General features: G+C 33.2%; 3 protein-coding genes across 4 annotated transcripts in view; 1 reads left to right on the top strand and 2 right to left on the bottom strand.

The window, feature by feature from the left end:
- LOC136827783 (uncharacterized) overlaps nt 1-2230 on the bottom strand; it is a 3269-nt gene extending 1039 nt beyond the window's left edge. The window contains exon 1 of the mRNA XM_067085242.1: nt 2222-2230. Coding sequence (XP_066941343.1) covers nt 2222-2230 — 9 coding nt within the window. The remainder of the gene's footprint in view (nt 1-2221) is intronic.
- The window catches only part of LOC136828147 (uncharacterized), an 88125-nt gene that overhangs the window by 14668 nt on the left and 55219 nt on the right, over nt 1-18238 (top strand). For both annotated transcript variants that reach the window (XM_067085963.1, XM_067085964.1), the window contains exon 2: nt 4051-4177. The gene's annotated coding sequence lies outside the window, so the exon portion shown is untranslated. The remainder of the gene's footprint in view (nt 1-4050; nt 4178-18238) is intronic.
- On the bottom strand, nt 13564-15705 carry LOC136827643 (uncharacterized protein DDB_G0272720-like). Its single transcript, XM_067085115.1, has 2 exons — nt 15680-15705; nt 13564-14112 (listed from the first exon to the last, which is right to left on the bottom strand). Exons 1-2 carry the CDS (start codon nt 15686-15688, stop codon nt 13846-13848), a joined length of 276 nt encoding a protein of 91 aa, XP_066941216.1. The 5' UTR covers nt 15689-15705; the 3' UTR covers nt 13564-13845.

Here is an 18238-nt window from a genome sequence, read left to right as displayed (position 1 = left end):
TTACAAACATTCAGAGATACAAACAGAGTGCTTCCCTTTGCCACAAGTAAGTTCAAATTTTGTTTTTGCACCCATTCTGTACATACTGTACTGTATATACAGTTCAACATATATATATATATGTATATATATATATATATATATATATATATATATATATATATATATATATATATATATATATATATATATAAACATAATAAGGTATTCATCAGGGTAATAAGTTATGATCTAGCATGGTACCAAGAAATAAAGATTAAATAACAAACAGTTAGGTTAGAACATGGAAGTCATTTATAAATTCATTTGCTTCGCGTCATTGACCGTACTAGTTGCAACGCCAGATAGCTTACTATCAATCATTTAATAATAAGTACTGAATAAGATTTATACAAGAATTTTCTTCCTGATAATACTGTCAAAGCGTAGTGCTGATGCATAATTTCTACTATCTGCTATCGGCAACTATCATAGTTGCTAAGTCAAGAGGAAATTTATCAATATTTAGCGGAATATTATACATAGGAATATTATTTACCTGAGAGCAAAGCACTATTTTGTGACTAAAACTATTGGGAATATCATTTACCTGAGAGCAAAGCACTATTTTGTGACTGAAACTATTAGGAATCAGTTTGGTAGCCAAGGACTATCTTAATAAACTATTAAAATTAATTAACAGCAAAGCGCTATTTTGTTAATGAAAATATTGCAATTAGTCTAGCAGCAAAACATTATTTTGTAACTTAAACTATTGGAATTTAATCTAACAGCAAAGCACTATTTTGTAAATGAAATTATTTAAATTGATTTAGCAACAAAACAATATTTTTTTACTAAAACGTTTAGAATTAATCTAGCAACAAAGCACTGTTTGGTAACTGAAACTATTGGAATTAGTTTATCTACAAAGCACTAGTTTGTAACTGAAACTACTGGAATTAGTTTTATCTAGAAAGCAATAGTTTGTAATAAATCATTGGAATTAGTTTATCAACAAGGCACTAGTTTGTAACTGAAACTATTGGAATTAGTTTATCAACAAAACATTATTTTGGAACAGACGCTATTAGAATTAACAGCAAAGAACTATTTTGTAACTGAAACTATTGCAATTTATCTGACAACAAAGCACTCTTGAAACTGGAACTATTTTAATTAAGCTAGCAATAAAGCACTGTTTTACAACTGAAACTAGTTCAGTTTATCTGACAATAAACTTCTATTTTGTAACTGAAACTATTTTAATTAACTTAGCAACAAACACTATTTTGCAATTAACTATTCCAATTAATCTGACAACAAAGCACTATTTTGTAATCAACGATTCTAATTAATCTGACAGCAAAGCACCGTTTTGTAATAAAATATTCTAACTAACCTAACAACAAAGCACTATTTTGTAATAAAACATTCTAATTAATCTAGCAATAAAGCACTATTTGATAACAGACTCTTTTAATTAATCTAGCTGCCAAACAATGCTTTATAACCGAAACTATTAATTAATGTAGCAACAAAGCACTATTTTGTAACTAAAACTTTTAAATTGGTCCAGCAACAAAGCACTGTTTTGTAACTGAAATTATTTAAATTAATCTAGCAACAAAGCACTATTTTGTAACTGAAACTATTTAAATTAATCTAGCAACAAAGCACTATTTTGTAACTGTGAAACTATTTTAATTAATGTAGCAACAAAGCACTATTTTGTAACTGAAACTATTTAAATTAATCTAGCAACGAAGCACTGTTTTGTAACTGAAACTATTTTAACTAATCTAGCAACAAAACACCATTTTGTAACAAACTATTTTAATTAATCTAGCAACGAAGGACTATTTTGTAACTAAAACTACCATAATTTAAACATTCAACAAAGCACTATTTTATAACAAACTATTTTAATTAATCGAGCAACAAAGCAACGTTTTGTAATCGAAACTATTTTAATTAAAGTAGCAACAAAGCATTAGTTTGCAACTAAAACTATTCAAATTGGTCTAGCAACAAAGGACCGTTTTGTAACTGAAACTGTTTAAATTGATCTGGCAACAAAGCACTGTTTTGTAACCGAAACTATTAAAATCACTTAAGCAACAAAGTTCCATTCCGCAAAGGAAAACCTTGTTGACATTCCCCACCCCCTGCCAAGCCTAAAATCACTGAGAACCATTACTGATCTTCATAAACACTGAGAACCAACACTGATAATACTCACGAATCTCATCTTGCTCGTTGGAAGGACCAAGCGAAAATGCTGGACTCCTTAACCGAACCGGTGTCTTATATATGCGCAGGTCAGCGACACCTGATTATATTACGTTTCCACGACAGAAAGACACGGGTCAGTCACACACACACACACACACACACACACACAAGATCCGCCAATCGCCAAATGCCTAAGAGTGACAAAGCTCTTTGTTTTTTTTTTTTTTTTTTAACATTTTTTGTGACCAATTGCGTCTTTCCATTCGGCACGATTTTTCGTTTTGTGTTACGTATCGAAACCCACCAGGTTAAAAAAACAATAAAAATAAAAGACGTTGGTCATTTACGTGAGAGAAGGAGTGAATGAGCTCTCTCTCTCTCTCTCTCTCTCTCTCTCTCTCTCTCTCTCTCTCTCTCTCTCTCTCTCTCTCGTATGTCACATGATTTTTGTGGCGTGCCTTCCAAGCTTCGTCAAGATAATATGCGATTTTGAGATCTGTCTTATGTCTAGCTGTCTTGAAATGTTATCTTTTATATCTTTATGGCGTGAAGACTTTCTGTTTAATTGTCTGTGTGACATCTCTCTCTCTCTCTCTCTCTCTCTCTCTCTCTCTCTCTCTCTCTCTCTCTTTTATCTAGCTATCTTGAAAGATTGCCATTGCACTGGTATATCCATATATCTTGCTACTTTTCTGTTTAATCATATCTTGCTACTTTTCTGTTTAATCTCTCTCTCTCTCTCTCTCTCTCTCTCTCTCTCTCTCTCTCAAATCTATCTTTTATCTGGCTATCTTGAAATATTGCTTTTATACTAGTATATCTATATATCTTGCTACTTTTCTGTTTAATCATCTCTCTCTCTCTCTCTCTCTCTCTCTCTCTCTCTCTCTCTCTCTCTCTCTCTCTCTCTCTCTCTCTCTCAAATCTATCTTCTATCTATCTATCTTGATATATAACTATACTGGTATATATCTTTACTTTTCTGTTTAATCATCTTCTCTCTCTCTCTCTCTCTGTTTAATCTCTCTCTCTCTCTCTCTCTCTCTCTCTCTCTCTCTCTCTCTCTCTCTCTCTCTCCAGATAAACACAACGGCAATCTGCGCGCGTGACGTGAACATTGTCAAATCGGCAAGCAACAAAAACTGTGGCAGAAAAAAAAAAAAAAGATTAAATTCACTTTCAAACAAAAGTTATTTTTCCTTTTATCTTTTGCGTAATTTTTTCCGCTAATCTTTTTTTCTTCTTCTTCGGTGAGTGTGCGAAAGATTGCTAAAGAAAAAAAAAAAAAGCAAGTTCTTTCTATAGAAGAACAAGATAATGTTAATCAGGTCATCATCACACCTGTTGGAATGAGGCTTAAACACTCTGCACCTGTAATCACAGGAACCACTGGACCGAACTGACTCAAAAGCTCCAAATTACAGACCTATATATAAACCCTAAAGTTCATTTTAGCTCTTAAGAACGTTTTTCTTATCATCAAATGATGACCTGTTTCATTTCTTTTCCCCTGAGTGAAATAGGTCATCGGGCCAGTTTGGTAATCGTGGGTGTACATTTGGTCGTGGAAACTTTAGCTTATGTCAGCTGTTTGTAAGCAGCGTTGAAAGGTTATGGTTTTTATATTATTTGTCCGCGAACTTTATACGTGTATGTGTGTGTATAAATATATATATATATATATATATATATATATATATATATATATATATATATATATATATATATATATATATATATATATTCACACATATATGTATATATGTGGGTATATTCTTGAATATATATATATATTAATTTCTAAAAAAATAAATATCATATACCTATTTATTTCAGGTAAACCATCATTAAAAAAAATCAACCTAACCAGAAACTCAACATCCAAAACAGAAGGGGTTCCAAAGTAACTTGACCTAATTAGAAAAACAAAATTCTATTTATTCTTCGCCCGGCCTCAATTCAGGTAAGTGTTCACAATGATGATTTTTTTTATTCACTAATGTTGGTAGATGTGAGCATTAAAAACTCCATATGTAGCTTATTAATTAGTGATGTTCCTCAAACAGAAAAATTCACACGTTTTGGCAAACATGTTGTTTTGGCAGATTTTTTTATACAATGAAAGTGTAGTATTTACAGTTTGTTGTAGATATTTTGTACTCATAATTTTTCATAATCTGAAATTGTAGAAATCTCCACAAGTTTTAGTAGGCGTCTTGTACTAACTTTTTTTTTTTTTTTGTAAATGCAAAGTACAGAAATATTCAGAATTTTATCAAGTATTTTGTTTTGAAATTTTTTCATGGAAATATTCACAAATTTTAGTAAATATTTTGTACTAACATTTTTTTGTTATTTCAAAGTGTAATAATATTAAGAAATTTTAGCAAGTAGGATTATCTTGAGCTTAAAAAAGTGTAGAAAGATTCACAATTTTTAGTAAATAGTTTGTACTGACATTTTATTGTGATTTCAAAGTGTAATAATATTCAGAAATTTTAGCAAGTATTCAACAATTTTTCATGGGCTTAAAAATGTGTAGAAACATTCACAAGTTTTAGTAAATATCTCGTGCTAACAATTTTTCGTGAATTCAAAGTGTAACAACATTCAGAAATTTTAGCAAGTATTCAACAATTTTTCAACGAGCTTAAAAAAGAGTAGAAACATTCAGAAGTTTTATTAAATATTTTGTACTGACAATTTTTTGTGATTTCAAAGTTTAATAATATTAAGAAATTTTAGCAAGTGTTCAACAATTTTTCATAAACTTAAAAAAGTGTAGAGATATTTACAATTTTTAGTAAATATTTTGTACTAACAATTTTTCGTGAATTCAAAGCGTACAAATATCAAGAAATTTTAGGTAATATTATTTTATCAGTTTTCCACAAATTTGAAAAAAATGCAGAAATAATATTCACAAGATTTTTAAAGTGTCTTGTAATAACAAATAAAAGAAAATTTGGAAAGGTTAGTGTAGAAATAATCGCAGGAAAAAATAAAAATAAAAAATTCAAAGATTACAATATATATTGTTTTGAAATATACACAGTACAGGGAACAGCGTAGAAATATTCACAGGTTTTGGTAAATATCTTGTTTTAGACGTTATTCTTACACTTATGGCGCAGAAATATTCACAAGTTATATTGAATATTCACTAATGAATTTAAATATTTACGAACGGTTTTAAATATTCACAAATAATTTTAAATATTCACAGGTGAATTTCAGTATTCACAAATGATTTTAAATATTCGCAAGTTATTTTAAATATTCACAAATGAGTGAATATTCGCGAACGATTTTAAGTATTCGCAAATAATTTTAAATATTCTCCGGTGAATTTGAATATTCACAAATTATTTTAAATATTCACAAATTATTTGAAACATTCACAGAAGATTTTAAATATTCACAAATAATTTTAAATATTCAAAAATGGTTTTAAGTATTCGCTAATTATTTAAAATATTTTTTCACCAAAATATATACGAACTCTGGTAAATATTTTTTCTGACGGTTTTTTTATAAATTAAAATTCAGAAATATTCGTCAGTTCTAATAGATATTTCAATTGATAATAAATATTGCTAAGCAGATCTTTATTGAAACTATTCATTCACTGAGTCAGGCCATTTTATAAATATCCAGCGTTTAATTCTCATTGATATATTATACCTTTCATCCAATATAAAATTATAAAACTAATAAGATTCACTTACAATTTTAGCCCTTCATTGGCATTGTGAATATAAAACTATTGTTTTTGTAACAACAATTATGTCAGATTATTGACACAATCGCAAATAATTTTTTTTTATTTGCTTATAAATAAATGACTTTGCATTATAAGAAATAAATAGTGCAGTGTCAATCTTAGTTCAGTGACTTTTGGTTTCTTGTATCTATAAAAAAAATTGTTATTGGATAATATGACGAAAAAACACAAATCTTTTGTGTGTGTGTTTTTTTGTTAGTTGAACGATGGCTTTCCCGTCTTATAAGAGGCTGATTGCTTGCACGTGTATTTGTTTGTGGGTGTGTATGTGCTTTGTACGTGTGTGTGTGTGTTTGAATGTGAATGTGTTTTGTGTGTGTGTGTGTTTGTGAGTGTGTGTGTGTGTTTGTGTTTGTGTGTGTGAATGTGTATGTATGTGTTTGTGCGTGTGTGTTTGTGTGTATTCATCAAGTATGAAACCCCTTCTGAACTGAACAATAGTAATAGTTTGAATGAATCTGAGGCATCCGGAAATAAATATAAATTTGGAAAGTGACATCCGACGGGACCTGATTGTAGAACTATAATAAGTTACAAAATTCAAAATAATTTTTCCTAACGCAAAGCAATTTCTCATTGTTCTGATTTGTTCAACAGTTATAAAACTATCTTTTTAAATTATGATTTTTGCCAAATTTTTAATTTAAACACTTTAACCACGGCTCGGTGGTAGCCTAGCCTACATCGTTGCCAGAAGCACGATTATGGCTAATTTTAACTTTCAATAAAATCAAAACTACTGATGCTAGAGGGCTGCAATTTGGAATGTTTGATGATAGGAGGGTGGGTGATCAACATACCAATTTGCAACCCTCTGGTCTCCTCAGAAGTTTTTAAGATCTGAGGGTGGACAGAAAAAGTGCGGACAGAATAAAGTGCGGACGTACAGACAAAGCCGGCACAATAGTTTTCTCTTACAGAAAGCTAAAAAGCATGGCTATAGAATTTTGCTTTGAAATGTTTCAATTTCTTGGTAATTAGACAAATATCAATACATTTAATATATGCAGTTTCTAAAAAAATGTAATATATGCAGTCTAGAAATCTCTTCATAATATCACAAAATAATGATTTAATTCTCAAACAACTGCATCACAAAACAAAACCACTAAGAAATGAATTAATTAGTTTGGTAACGAAAAGTGACAATTTCCCAACGCCCATAAAATTGCAATAGAAAGTTGCTAAAACTTTTTTTTTTATAATTATATTTTTCTAAATTACGCTGACGTTGCATTGACGCAAAAATCTTAAAAGTCTTGCTTGCGAAACTTTTGTTTGTGCTTTGACAAGCGACTGGAAAGGCTTTTTAACGGCGTCAATTGGAAAGTCTTCTCAATGCAATTACCTTCAATCAGACTTCAGACTTTTTTATTTTTTTTTTTTTTTTTAGTGGTTTGGTACGAAAGAGTTTAATTTTTTATTTTTTATGTTTAATGTTGTGAATGTGCTTGATTTGTTTCAGCGTTCTCTCTCTCTCTCTCTCTCTCTCTCTCTCTCTCTCTCTCTCTCTCTCACCTTTCGCGAGATTACTGAGGTTCTTACCATTGACCTTGAACTTTGACCATCCTAAATCTACCCCCAAAGGTCGATAGGACTCTACTTAGCCACTACTTAAGGTTCTTTGCAGCGTCCCTTCCATATCCCCAAGCTGCTACAACCCCTTTCCTTCCTTTTACTGTACCTCCGTTCATATTCTCCCTCTTCCACCTTACTTTCCTCAACATTCTCCGAACAATTCTATTCAGTTCTATTTTATTCTATTCTATTCAATTCTATTCTATTCTATTCTACTTGCAGACCCTATCCTTTGACAAGTATTTCATAGACATATATAATCGTGGACTGATATACAATCGGCAATGCAAAATCGTATGACAAAATGCTTAATTACGACGCCAGAGCCGAATGAAAAAAAAAATCTATCAATCAGTCAAATGGATATGATTGCGAAGGTGAAGCCAAATCTTATATTGCGACGCCAGAGCCGAATGAAAAAAAAAAAAAAAAGAATCTGTCACTCAATCAAGTGGGTGTGATGACAAAAGTGAATCTGAATTCCTTTCGTTTCTCTCTTCCATTTACACTGTTTACTGATTGCCTTTTCCTCCACGGAGTCATTTTACACACTGTTTAGTGGTTTGGTGAAAGAAAAAAAAACAATATATGTTTGATAAAGTTCTGGAGTATAATAATGTGTATGTGTTTTTTTTTTCGAGATTTATTTAGACACATGATCTTTCGCGAAAGTTTTTGTTCTTTTTGTCTATCGGTCTGCTTGCCTGTTCCTTTCACTCACGCTTGTGTTGCTTAAATTAAAATGATTATGAATAACTAATACATGAAAAACTAAAATATAAAAAAAAAATGTGAAACGTAAAAATCTCATGTATAAAAAAAGAGATCAGATATAAAAAAAATATAAAAATTAAATATAAGAAATATTAAGACTAAAAGTCAAAAATATGAATAATAGAAATATTAAAAAAAAACATTTGACTTAATCAAAACATTAAAAAAACAAGGATTAAAATCCATTTAATCCCGAAACGGACTTAATAAGATTACCTTAACAGTATTTACTTTTATTAACAAGATACTGGTTTAACGTTCTTCCCACGTAAAGAATAAAAGTTGTAAAATAAAAAGAGTAAAAGCAACACTTCACGTCAAACAAGAGCCGTTTTTTTGGGGGGCTACATTGACCAAACAAAAGATAGGAGAGCTTAACAAAAGGAAGCAAATAAAAGCTTAAGAACAGGCGAGAGAGAGAGAGAAATTGAAAAATCTACAATTCAAAAGATTAAAGATTAAAAATTTACAGTTTGTATTTTCAGCCACTTAGGCATTGAACCAAATATGAAGTGTTTTGAATCTCTCTCTCTCTCTCTCCATATACGTATATATATATATATATATATATATATATATATATATATATATATATATATATATATATATATATATATATATATGTATATGTGTGTGTGTGTGATTGTGTGTGTGTGTATAATTTAGTTTATGCATGCCAAAACCACTTCACGATTTTCAATTGTTTCAGAGATGCTTTGTGCTCGGGAGAGAAAGAGAGAGAAGTGAAAGGTGAGTGTCTGTGTGTGTGTGTGAGAGAGAGAGAGAGAGAGAGAGAGAGAGAAAAATTACTAGAGAAGAGAAAAGAGAGAGAGAGAGAGAGGGGGGTGTGATTGCGAGAGAGATAGAAAAATGGGGGAGAGGGAGAAATTGCTATAGAAAGAGAGAGAAGAGAAAGGTGTATGTCTGTGAGAGAGGGAAAGAGAGAAAGAGAAATTACGAGAGAGAGAGAGAGAGAGAGAAAGGTGTGTGTCTGGGAAAGAGAAAAAGAGAGAAATGGGGAAGAGAGAGAAATTACGAGAGAGAGAGAGAAGAGGAAAGGTGTGTCTGTGAGAGAGAGAAAGAGAGAGAGAGGAGAGAAAGGTGTGTGTGTGAGAGAGGTAGAGAGACAGAGAGAAATTACGAGAGAGAGAGAGGAGAAAGGTGTGTGTCTGGGAGAGATAGAGAGAGAGAGAAACGGGGGAAGAGAGAGTGTCTGTGAGAGAGAGAGAAGAGAAAGGTGTGTCTGTGAGAGAGAGAGAGGAGAGAAGGTGTGTCTGTGAGAGAGAGAGAGAGAGAAAGGTGTGTGTGTGTGAGAGAGAGAGAGAGAGAGAAAGAAAGAAATTACGAGATAGAGAGGGAGAGAGGAGAAAGGTGTGTGCCTAGGAGAGAGAAAGAGAGAGAAGAGAAAGGTGTGTCTGTGAGAGAGAGACAGAAAGAGAGAAAAGGGAGAAGAGAGAAAGAGAGGAGAGAAAGGTGTGTGAGAGAGAGAGAGAGAGAGAGAGAGAGGAGAAAGGTGTGTGGCTGTGAGAGAGAGAGAGAGAGATAGGTCCGTAACCATTTTCCCTTTCAACACCTCCTACTCAATTAACGTACCTACGCGCAATTCTTCCAGTTGCGCAGTCACCACTCTCTCTCTCTCTCTCTCTCTCTCTCTCTCTCTCTCTCTCTCATCATTATGCTTCGTTTTGAGACTGTAGTTCTTCTTCTTCTCTCCAATATCTCTTTTAGATCTCAGACCATAAAATCTCTTAGTCTATTTGGCCACGACGTGTTTTGGTGAGCTAAAGTGAGATTGTAATTTCTAGGTAGATTTTATTTTTGTATTTTTTGTTCTTTCCCGTTATTTTTTCTCTCTTTTTTTTTGAGGAAATGGCGTATGAACTCTAAGATTAAAAGGAGTTAACAAATGAGAGAGAGAGAGAGAGAGAGGGGAGAACAAAAAAGAGCGGAAAATAGAGAGAGAGAGAGAGAGAGAGAAAATAAAAAAAGAGCAAAGAACACAGGTTTCTTCATTCTCACCCACTCGCGGTTATGTGAACGCCTCACACAAGTTCCCACAAGCGATCGTTCAGTAAAGAACTCGTGAACTCACGAACCGTGAAAGCCGAGATTAACGGTAGAGCGAGAGACAAAAAAGCAAAAAATGCGCCGAAGTTTCTTCGGCACAATCGAGTTTTCTGTACAGCCGCTACAGCGTATAACCAAGGCCACCGGAAATTAGATCTATCTTTCAGGGGTCTCGGTATAATGCTGTATGAGCCACGGTGAACGAAACTTTGACCACGGTCCGGTTGTGGCCTATCCCATATCGTTGCCAGATGCACGATCATGGCTAACTTTAACCTTAAATAAAATAAAAACTACTGAGGCTAGAGGGCTGCAATTTGGTACATTTGATGATTGGAGGGTGGATGATCAACACACCAATTTGCAGCCCTCTAGCGACGGTAGTTTTTAAGATCTGAGGGCGGACAGAATAAAGTGCGGACGGACAGATAAAGCCGGCACAATAGTTTTCTTTTAAAGAAAACTAAAAAAAACGGACGAAAATGAATAAAAAAAAAATAAGAATAAAGAGAAAATCTTTGCAGTTTTCCTGGTTCTGAGAGGGTGTTAAAAGTAGACGGGGTTGGATATCTATGAGATGTAATTAGGTAAACAAATGAGGAGCAGATTGAAGTCATAACATCTGTCAAAGAGAATAGATGCGAAGCTCAGGTCACTTGTATACGAAGGCAGATTTGGTGAATTTCATACTGTTGAAAGTAGACGGAAGTTGGATATCTATTTTGAGATTTAATTGGGTAAATAAGTGAGGAGCAGATACATACATTATATATATATATATATATATATATATATATATATATATATATATATATATATATATATATATATATATATATATATATAGATATATATGTATATATGTAGAATCTACTGGTCACTTTTTACCAGATACATATATATGTATGTATATATTTTTCTAATTTATGCACAAACACAAACTCACGCATTACAAACCCAAAAATAACTCATGCCCACAACAGTTTATTCTTCTCCAACTATCAAACTTGTCTACCAGTTTAAAAAATAAAAGAATTAGGTCATAGCTCGTGAGGTGGCCACCTCGTTTCAATCAAGTATTCACTAATGACCTTACGACTTTTTTGTCTTAAAAACTATCCACATACCCGTTTAATCGGTCTTTGGTCATAAACTGAACTAAATATCACTTGGATTTAAGTAAAAAAGGATAGAGTACAACTTGTATTAGCGGATACACCCGACTGGATTTTATAATTGCTTTGGAAAATAAAATTCAAAATAGGGAACATTTCTTTTTGGAAAGTTTTTGCTGTGTTGAAAATTTATTATTATTATTATTGCTTTATTATTATCACTATTATTGTTATTATTATTATTATTATTATTATTATTAAGATATAATTTGAAGTATCTATTATTATTATTATTATTATTATTATTATTATTATGAAATTATTATTATTTGAACTCTTATGGCTGCTTTAAGAGATATTATTATTATTATTATTATTATTATTATTATTATTATTATTGTGAACTCTCAAAGGCTGCTTTAAGATATAATTTGAAATATGTTATTATTATTATTATTATTATTATTATTATTATTTATTATTATTATTATTATTATGAACTCTAAATTTGGGTTAGTTAATAGATACACTTGACTGGGTTTTGTAGTGAATTCTCAAGTACTTTTGTCTATCTCAGTCATCCTATTCGACTGGGTGGTATTTATAGTGTGGGGTTCCGGGTTGCATCCTGCCTCCTTAGGAGTCCATCACTTTTCTCACTATGTGCGCTGTTTCTAAGAGCACGCTCTTCTGCATGAGTCCTAGAGCTACTTCGGCATCTAGTTTTTCCAGGTTCCTTTTCAGGGATCTTGGGATCGTTCCTAGTGTTCCTGTGATTATGGGTACAATTTCCAATGGCATATTCCATATCCCTCTTATTTCTATTTTCAGGTCTTGATACTTGTCCATTTTTTCTCTTTCTTTCTCATCTACTCTGGTGTCCCATGGTATTGCGACGTCAATGAGTGATACTTTCTTCTTGATTTTGTCAATCAGCGTCAAGTCTGGTCTATTGGCACGTATCACCTCATCTGTTCTGATACCATAGTCCCAGAGGATCTTAGCCTGGTCGTTTTCTATCACTCCCTCAGGTCGGTGTTCGTACCACTTGTTACTGCAAGCTAGCTGGTGTTTCTTGCACAGGCTCCAGTGGAGGGCTTTTGCTACTGAATCATGCCTCTTTTTGTACTGGTTCTGTGCAAGCGCCGGACATTCGCCTGCTATGTGGTTTATGGTCTCGTCTTTCATATTGCACTTCCTGCTTGTGGGCGAGATGTTATTTTCATCTATTGTTCTTTGGACATATCTGGTTCTCAGGGCCTGATCTTGTGCCACTGTCATAGGTAGAGGAAACACTTTCTAAAGGCTTATATAGGTAGAAAAAAAACTTTTTAAAGGTTTATAGGGAAAAAAACACTTTCTTAAAGTTTATAGGTAGAGGGAACACTTTCTAAAGGTTTATAGGTAGAGGAAACACTTTCTAAAGGTTTTTAGGTAAAAAAAATGCTTTCTTAAAGTTTATAGGTAGAGGAAACACATTCTAAAGGTTTATAGGTAAAGAATCACTTTCTAAACGTTTATAGGTAGAGGAAACACTTTCTAAAGGTTTATAGGTAAAGAAATACTTTCTAAACATTTATAGGTAGAGGAAACACTTTCTAAAGGTTTATAAGCAAAAAAACACTTTCTTAAAGTTTATAGAGGAAAACACTTTCTAAAGGTTTATAGGTAAAGAAATACTTTCTAAACGTTTATAGGTAGGGGAAACACTTTCTAAAGGTTTATAGGTAAAGAAACACTTTCTAAAGGTTTATAGGTAAAGGAAACACTTTCTAAAGGTTTATAGGTAAAGAAACACTCTCTAAAGGTTTATAGGTAGAGGAAACACTTTCTAAATGTTTATAGGTAAAGGAAACACTTTCTAAAGTTGTATATAGGCAAAAAAATTACCCTTTCTAAAGGTTTATAGATAAAGGAAATAGTTACCATAGGCTTATAGGTAAAGAGACCACTTTCCTAAGGGTTAAAGGTAAAGAAAACGGGCTCAAAATGTTTATAGGTGAAGAGAACACTTTCCTAAGGATTATAGGTAAAGGAAAGACTTTCTAAACGGTTATATAGTTTATTCTGTTTATAGATAGCCATCTGGGCCTAGCTACAAAAGAGAAGGTGTCAATTGCCGAAATTTCCTTTTTATATATTTTTTTTATTTTTGTAATTTCTTGTCGAATTTTGACCATTTATGACTGAATAATGGCATGTTAAAGATTCAGTTTAACGTAGACGGGTCCGAAACGACGTATTTTGGCCACAGGTCCGAAAAAACAAAAACAATGAAAAAATAAAACAGAATCATCGACCTTCTGGCAACACCTAGTAGTGACCATACCCGCCATACCCACCGCCGTGTCCGTATCCGTGGGAGACTTGGACAGGTTCTACGTAAACCGGCTTATGGACGACGACTGGCTTGGGCACGTAGACCGGCCTGGGCACGTAGACTGGCCTGGGTACGTAGACCGGCTGGGGCGCGACGTGCACCGGAACTGGGCGATAGGCGGGCCTGTAGGATCGGAATTTCTTGCCGCCGGGCTCGGCCGAAGCCAGAGCCAGGAGAACGAACAGGGCGATGAGTGTCGCCTGTTGGGAAAGAGATGGAGATTGATTGTGTCGTATATTTTATAAAAATAAATTAAATTGGTAAAATATTTAAAATAGTCCATTGAATAGGATAAAATTTTTGTTATTATTATTATTATTATTATTATTATTATTATTATTATTATCCAGAAGATGAACAATATTCAAACGGAACAAGCCCACCACAGGGGCAGTGACTTGAAATTCAAGCTTTCCAAGGTTATTATTATTATTATTATTATTATTATTATTATTATTATTATTATTATTATTCAGAAGATGAAGCCTATTCATATGGAACAAGGCCATCAGAGGGCCACTTGCTTGAAATTCAAGCTTCCAGAGATTATTATTAATTATTATTATTATTATTATTATTATTATTATTATTATTATTATTATTATTATTATTATTGTTGTTGTTGTTGTTGTTGTTGTTCAGAAAATGATCCCTATTCATATGAAACAAACCCAAAAAAGGGCCACTGACTTGAAATTCAAGCTTCCAACGTTATTATTATTATTATTATTATTATTATTATTATTATTATTATTATTATTATAGATGTTGTTAAAAATGAACCCTATTCATATGAAACAAACCCAAAAAGGGCCACTGACTTGAAATTCAAGCTTCCAAAGAATATGGAATGTCGCATATTTTATAAACATAAAATTAATAAATATCTTAAATATTTTGTTAAATAAAATCAACTTTTATGTTGAGTCAGAACATGAATTTGTGTATATATAAAAAAATTAATCACGTTTAATTTTTTATTACTTTTAAAAAAAATATAAACACGCAGTTTGAACAGTCATGTATAATTCAGCATTCCTATCCTGGGGACTGTTCCTGTAGTGCCGTCAGTGCGCCTCACGCGGTACACTGTATGCGTTACTCAAGGTTCTTTGCAGCGTCCCTTCGGCCCCCAGCTGCAACCCCTTTCGTTTCTTTGACTGTACCTCCGTTCATATTCTCTTCCTTCCATCTGACTTTCCCTTAACCTCTCCTCACAATTGTTTCAAACCTTTTCAGTGTCAATTTCCGTTTCAGCGCAGAATGACCTCATCTTATAGGTCCCAGCGCTTGGTCCTTGACCTGAATTCTGTACTCTGTTTTATTCAATTCTACTGTATTCCAAGCGACTGCAGAGTATGCTTGAAGGAGGGTCCATCAGTGGCATACTTGAAAGGTTTAAAAATTCTGCAGTGCTCAAAGTGATTATCGGTGTGGTCCGGAAGCAGATTCCTATGTCGTTACCAGAGGCACGATTTGGCTAACTCTAACCTTAAATAAAAAAAATAAAAAAATACTGAGGCTTGAGGGCTGCAATTTGGTATGTTTGATGACTGGAGGGTGGGTGATCAACATACCAATTTGCAGCCCTCTAGCCTCAGTAGTTTTTAAGATCTGAGGGCGGACAGAAAAACCGGGCTGTGGGAACCGAACCAATTAAACGAAGCCACTATATTACCCACGCATGCGTAGCTGACTGACACACAGACATCCCACTAAAGAAATACCCACTGTCATATACCACAAATACCATGTGGCCCTACTTACGAATTTCATCTCGCTGTCCAGAAAACTTATTTGCAACTACTGACGACAGATCAGAGTCTGGTGTTTATATACCCACTTAGATGGCGGCCCATAAATGCCATTCACGATGGCTCCCAAAATGTTGATATGGCACCTCTGTAACTCCTACCCCTCCCCTATCCCCACCCCTTCCCCGGCCATCCCCTGAAAGCTTTGTCTACAGAAGGTTTCAGGGCTAAAGGGACACATTTGTTATTTGGGCGATCCTTACGAGTTGTCAAGTGTCAGATTTTTCTTTATAAGGGGAACTATGCAGATTTTATCAGGACGAGCGAATCGCTGATTTGCATATTTAGAATCTCTCTCTCTCTCTATCTCTCTCTCTCTCTCTCTCTCTCTCTCTCTCTCTCTCTCGTCTTCATATAGAATTAGGAAGGCAGATATGTGAACAGGAGAGAAAATGGAATCACTTGCAAAATACATACACACAAGCCACCTTACATTATGCAAAAATATGCACACAGTGCGTATGCATGTGTATCTATATGTGTATATATGTATCTATATATGTGTGCATGTACTGTTTATATATAATAGAAACAACGACCCCGTCTAGGAATCAAGCTGACTATATATATTTATATGTTTATATATACATATAGTATTTATAATTGCATATATTTATATATTGTATATATATACACACATATATATACATATATATACTGTATATATATATATGTATATATATATACATATACATACCCATACCCATGCCCATACCCACAAATACATCTACCCGCTAACATCGAATTCTATTTACCTGAGTAATCATTTACACCTGAGCCTTCATAATCTCCCTCATTTCCGCACGAGGACCAAAAAGGGAGGACAAGAAATAGAACGTCAGATTTGCACAAGACAAGTCAGGACAATAAGCGTCCTTGGTATAAGCTAGGCAAACACCCACTTGCTAGCGTGGAATGTGAATATTATTTCCTTTTTTTATTTTTTGTAAAAGAAAACTATTGTGCCGGCTTTGTCTGTCCATCCGCACTTTATTCTGTCCTCACTTTTTTTCTCTCCGCACTTTGTCTGTCCTCAGATCTTAAAAACTACTGAGGCTAGAGGGCTGGAAATTGGTATGTTGATCATCCACCCTCCAATCATCAGACATAACAAATTGCAGCCCTCTAGCCTCCTCAGTAGTTTTTATTTTATTTAAGGTTAAAATTAGCCATAACCGTTCTTCTGGCAACGATATAGGATAAGCCACCACTGCCCCGTGGTTAAAGTTTCATGGGCCGCGGGTCATACAGCATTATACCGAGACCACCGAAAGATAGATCTACTTTCGGCGGCCTTGATTATACGCTGTAGCGGCTGTACAGAAAACTCGAGAGCGCCGAAGAAACTTCGGCGCATTTTTTACCTTTTTGAGGGGGCGGTGGGCCAACTAAAACCAACACTAGGAAAGATTAGACTGTCTGCCGAAACATCTGAATTGTCTGGTCACAATTAAATGCTTTTATTTCGTCTGGAACCTTTAGTGGCATCTCTTACATACCTATTAATCTAGTGTTGAATCAATTTATGAATTTTGTACATATTTATTTATCTATTTTCATCTGTTTATTTGATTATTTATGTATCTATTTTTGATTATTTATTGATTTATTTTTCTTACTGAGAATTAGGTTAGGGGGTCACAAATCAGGGGTCCTGTCACATATTATTAATCTATTAATTAATCAATTTATTTTCTATCAATTTGTTTATTAATTTATTTTTTTCTTACTGTGAATTAGGTCAAGGGGTCACAAATCAAGGGTCCTGTCACATATTAATTATTTGATCAATTAATCAGTTTATTTTCTTGTTAATTTATATTTTTATTAATTTATTTATTTATCCATTTTTCTTATTGAGAATTAGGTCACGTTTCTTTTTTGTAATCCCTAATGAAATTGCTATATATTATTTATTTAATTATTTATTGATTCTTTCATTTATTCATTGGGTCAGTGAATGACAGTTCATTTATTATATATGTAATGCAATCGGCCATTCGAAATTGTTTTGTTTACAACTGACAAAGCAATTTTAAAATAATTCACAAAATTATGTTCATATATCCCTTGGATAAATTTGGGAAAAAATCATAAATTAGAGAGAGAGAGAGAGAGAGAGAGAGAGAGAGAGAGAGAGAGAGAGAGAGAGAGAGAGAGAGAGAGAGAGAGAGAGAGTTACAACTGCTTAATGAAATTTCAAAACAAATATTTTCACAAAATAATTTTCATATTTCGCCTGGGTAAAGTTTGGGAAATTCTTACATTAGGAAGGTATTTAAAATGTATATCTAGAAAGGTATTTTAGATGTACATCTAGAAAGCTATTTCAAATGTACATCTAGAAAGGTATTTCAGATGTACATCTAGAAAGCTATTTCAAATATACATCTAGAAAGGCATTGCAGATGTACATCTTAGAAAGTTATTTCAGATGTACATCTAGAAAGGTATTTCAAATGTACATCTAGGAAGGTATTTCAGATGTACATCTAGAAAGGTATTTCAAATG

Source organism: Macrobrachium rosenbergii, chromosome 42 (assembly GCF_040412425.1).
Source record: "Macrobrachium rosenbergii isolate ZJJX-2024 chromosome 42, ASM4041242v1, whole genome shotgun sequence".
NCBI classification, from domain to species: domain Eukaryota; kingdom Metazoa; phylum Arthropoda; class Malacostraca; order Decapoda; family Palaemonidae; genus Macrobrachium; species Macrobrachium rosenbergii.
The sequence above is the reverse complement of the archived record's forward strand: the minus strand, read 5'-3'. Positions and strand labels throughout refer to the sequence as shown.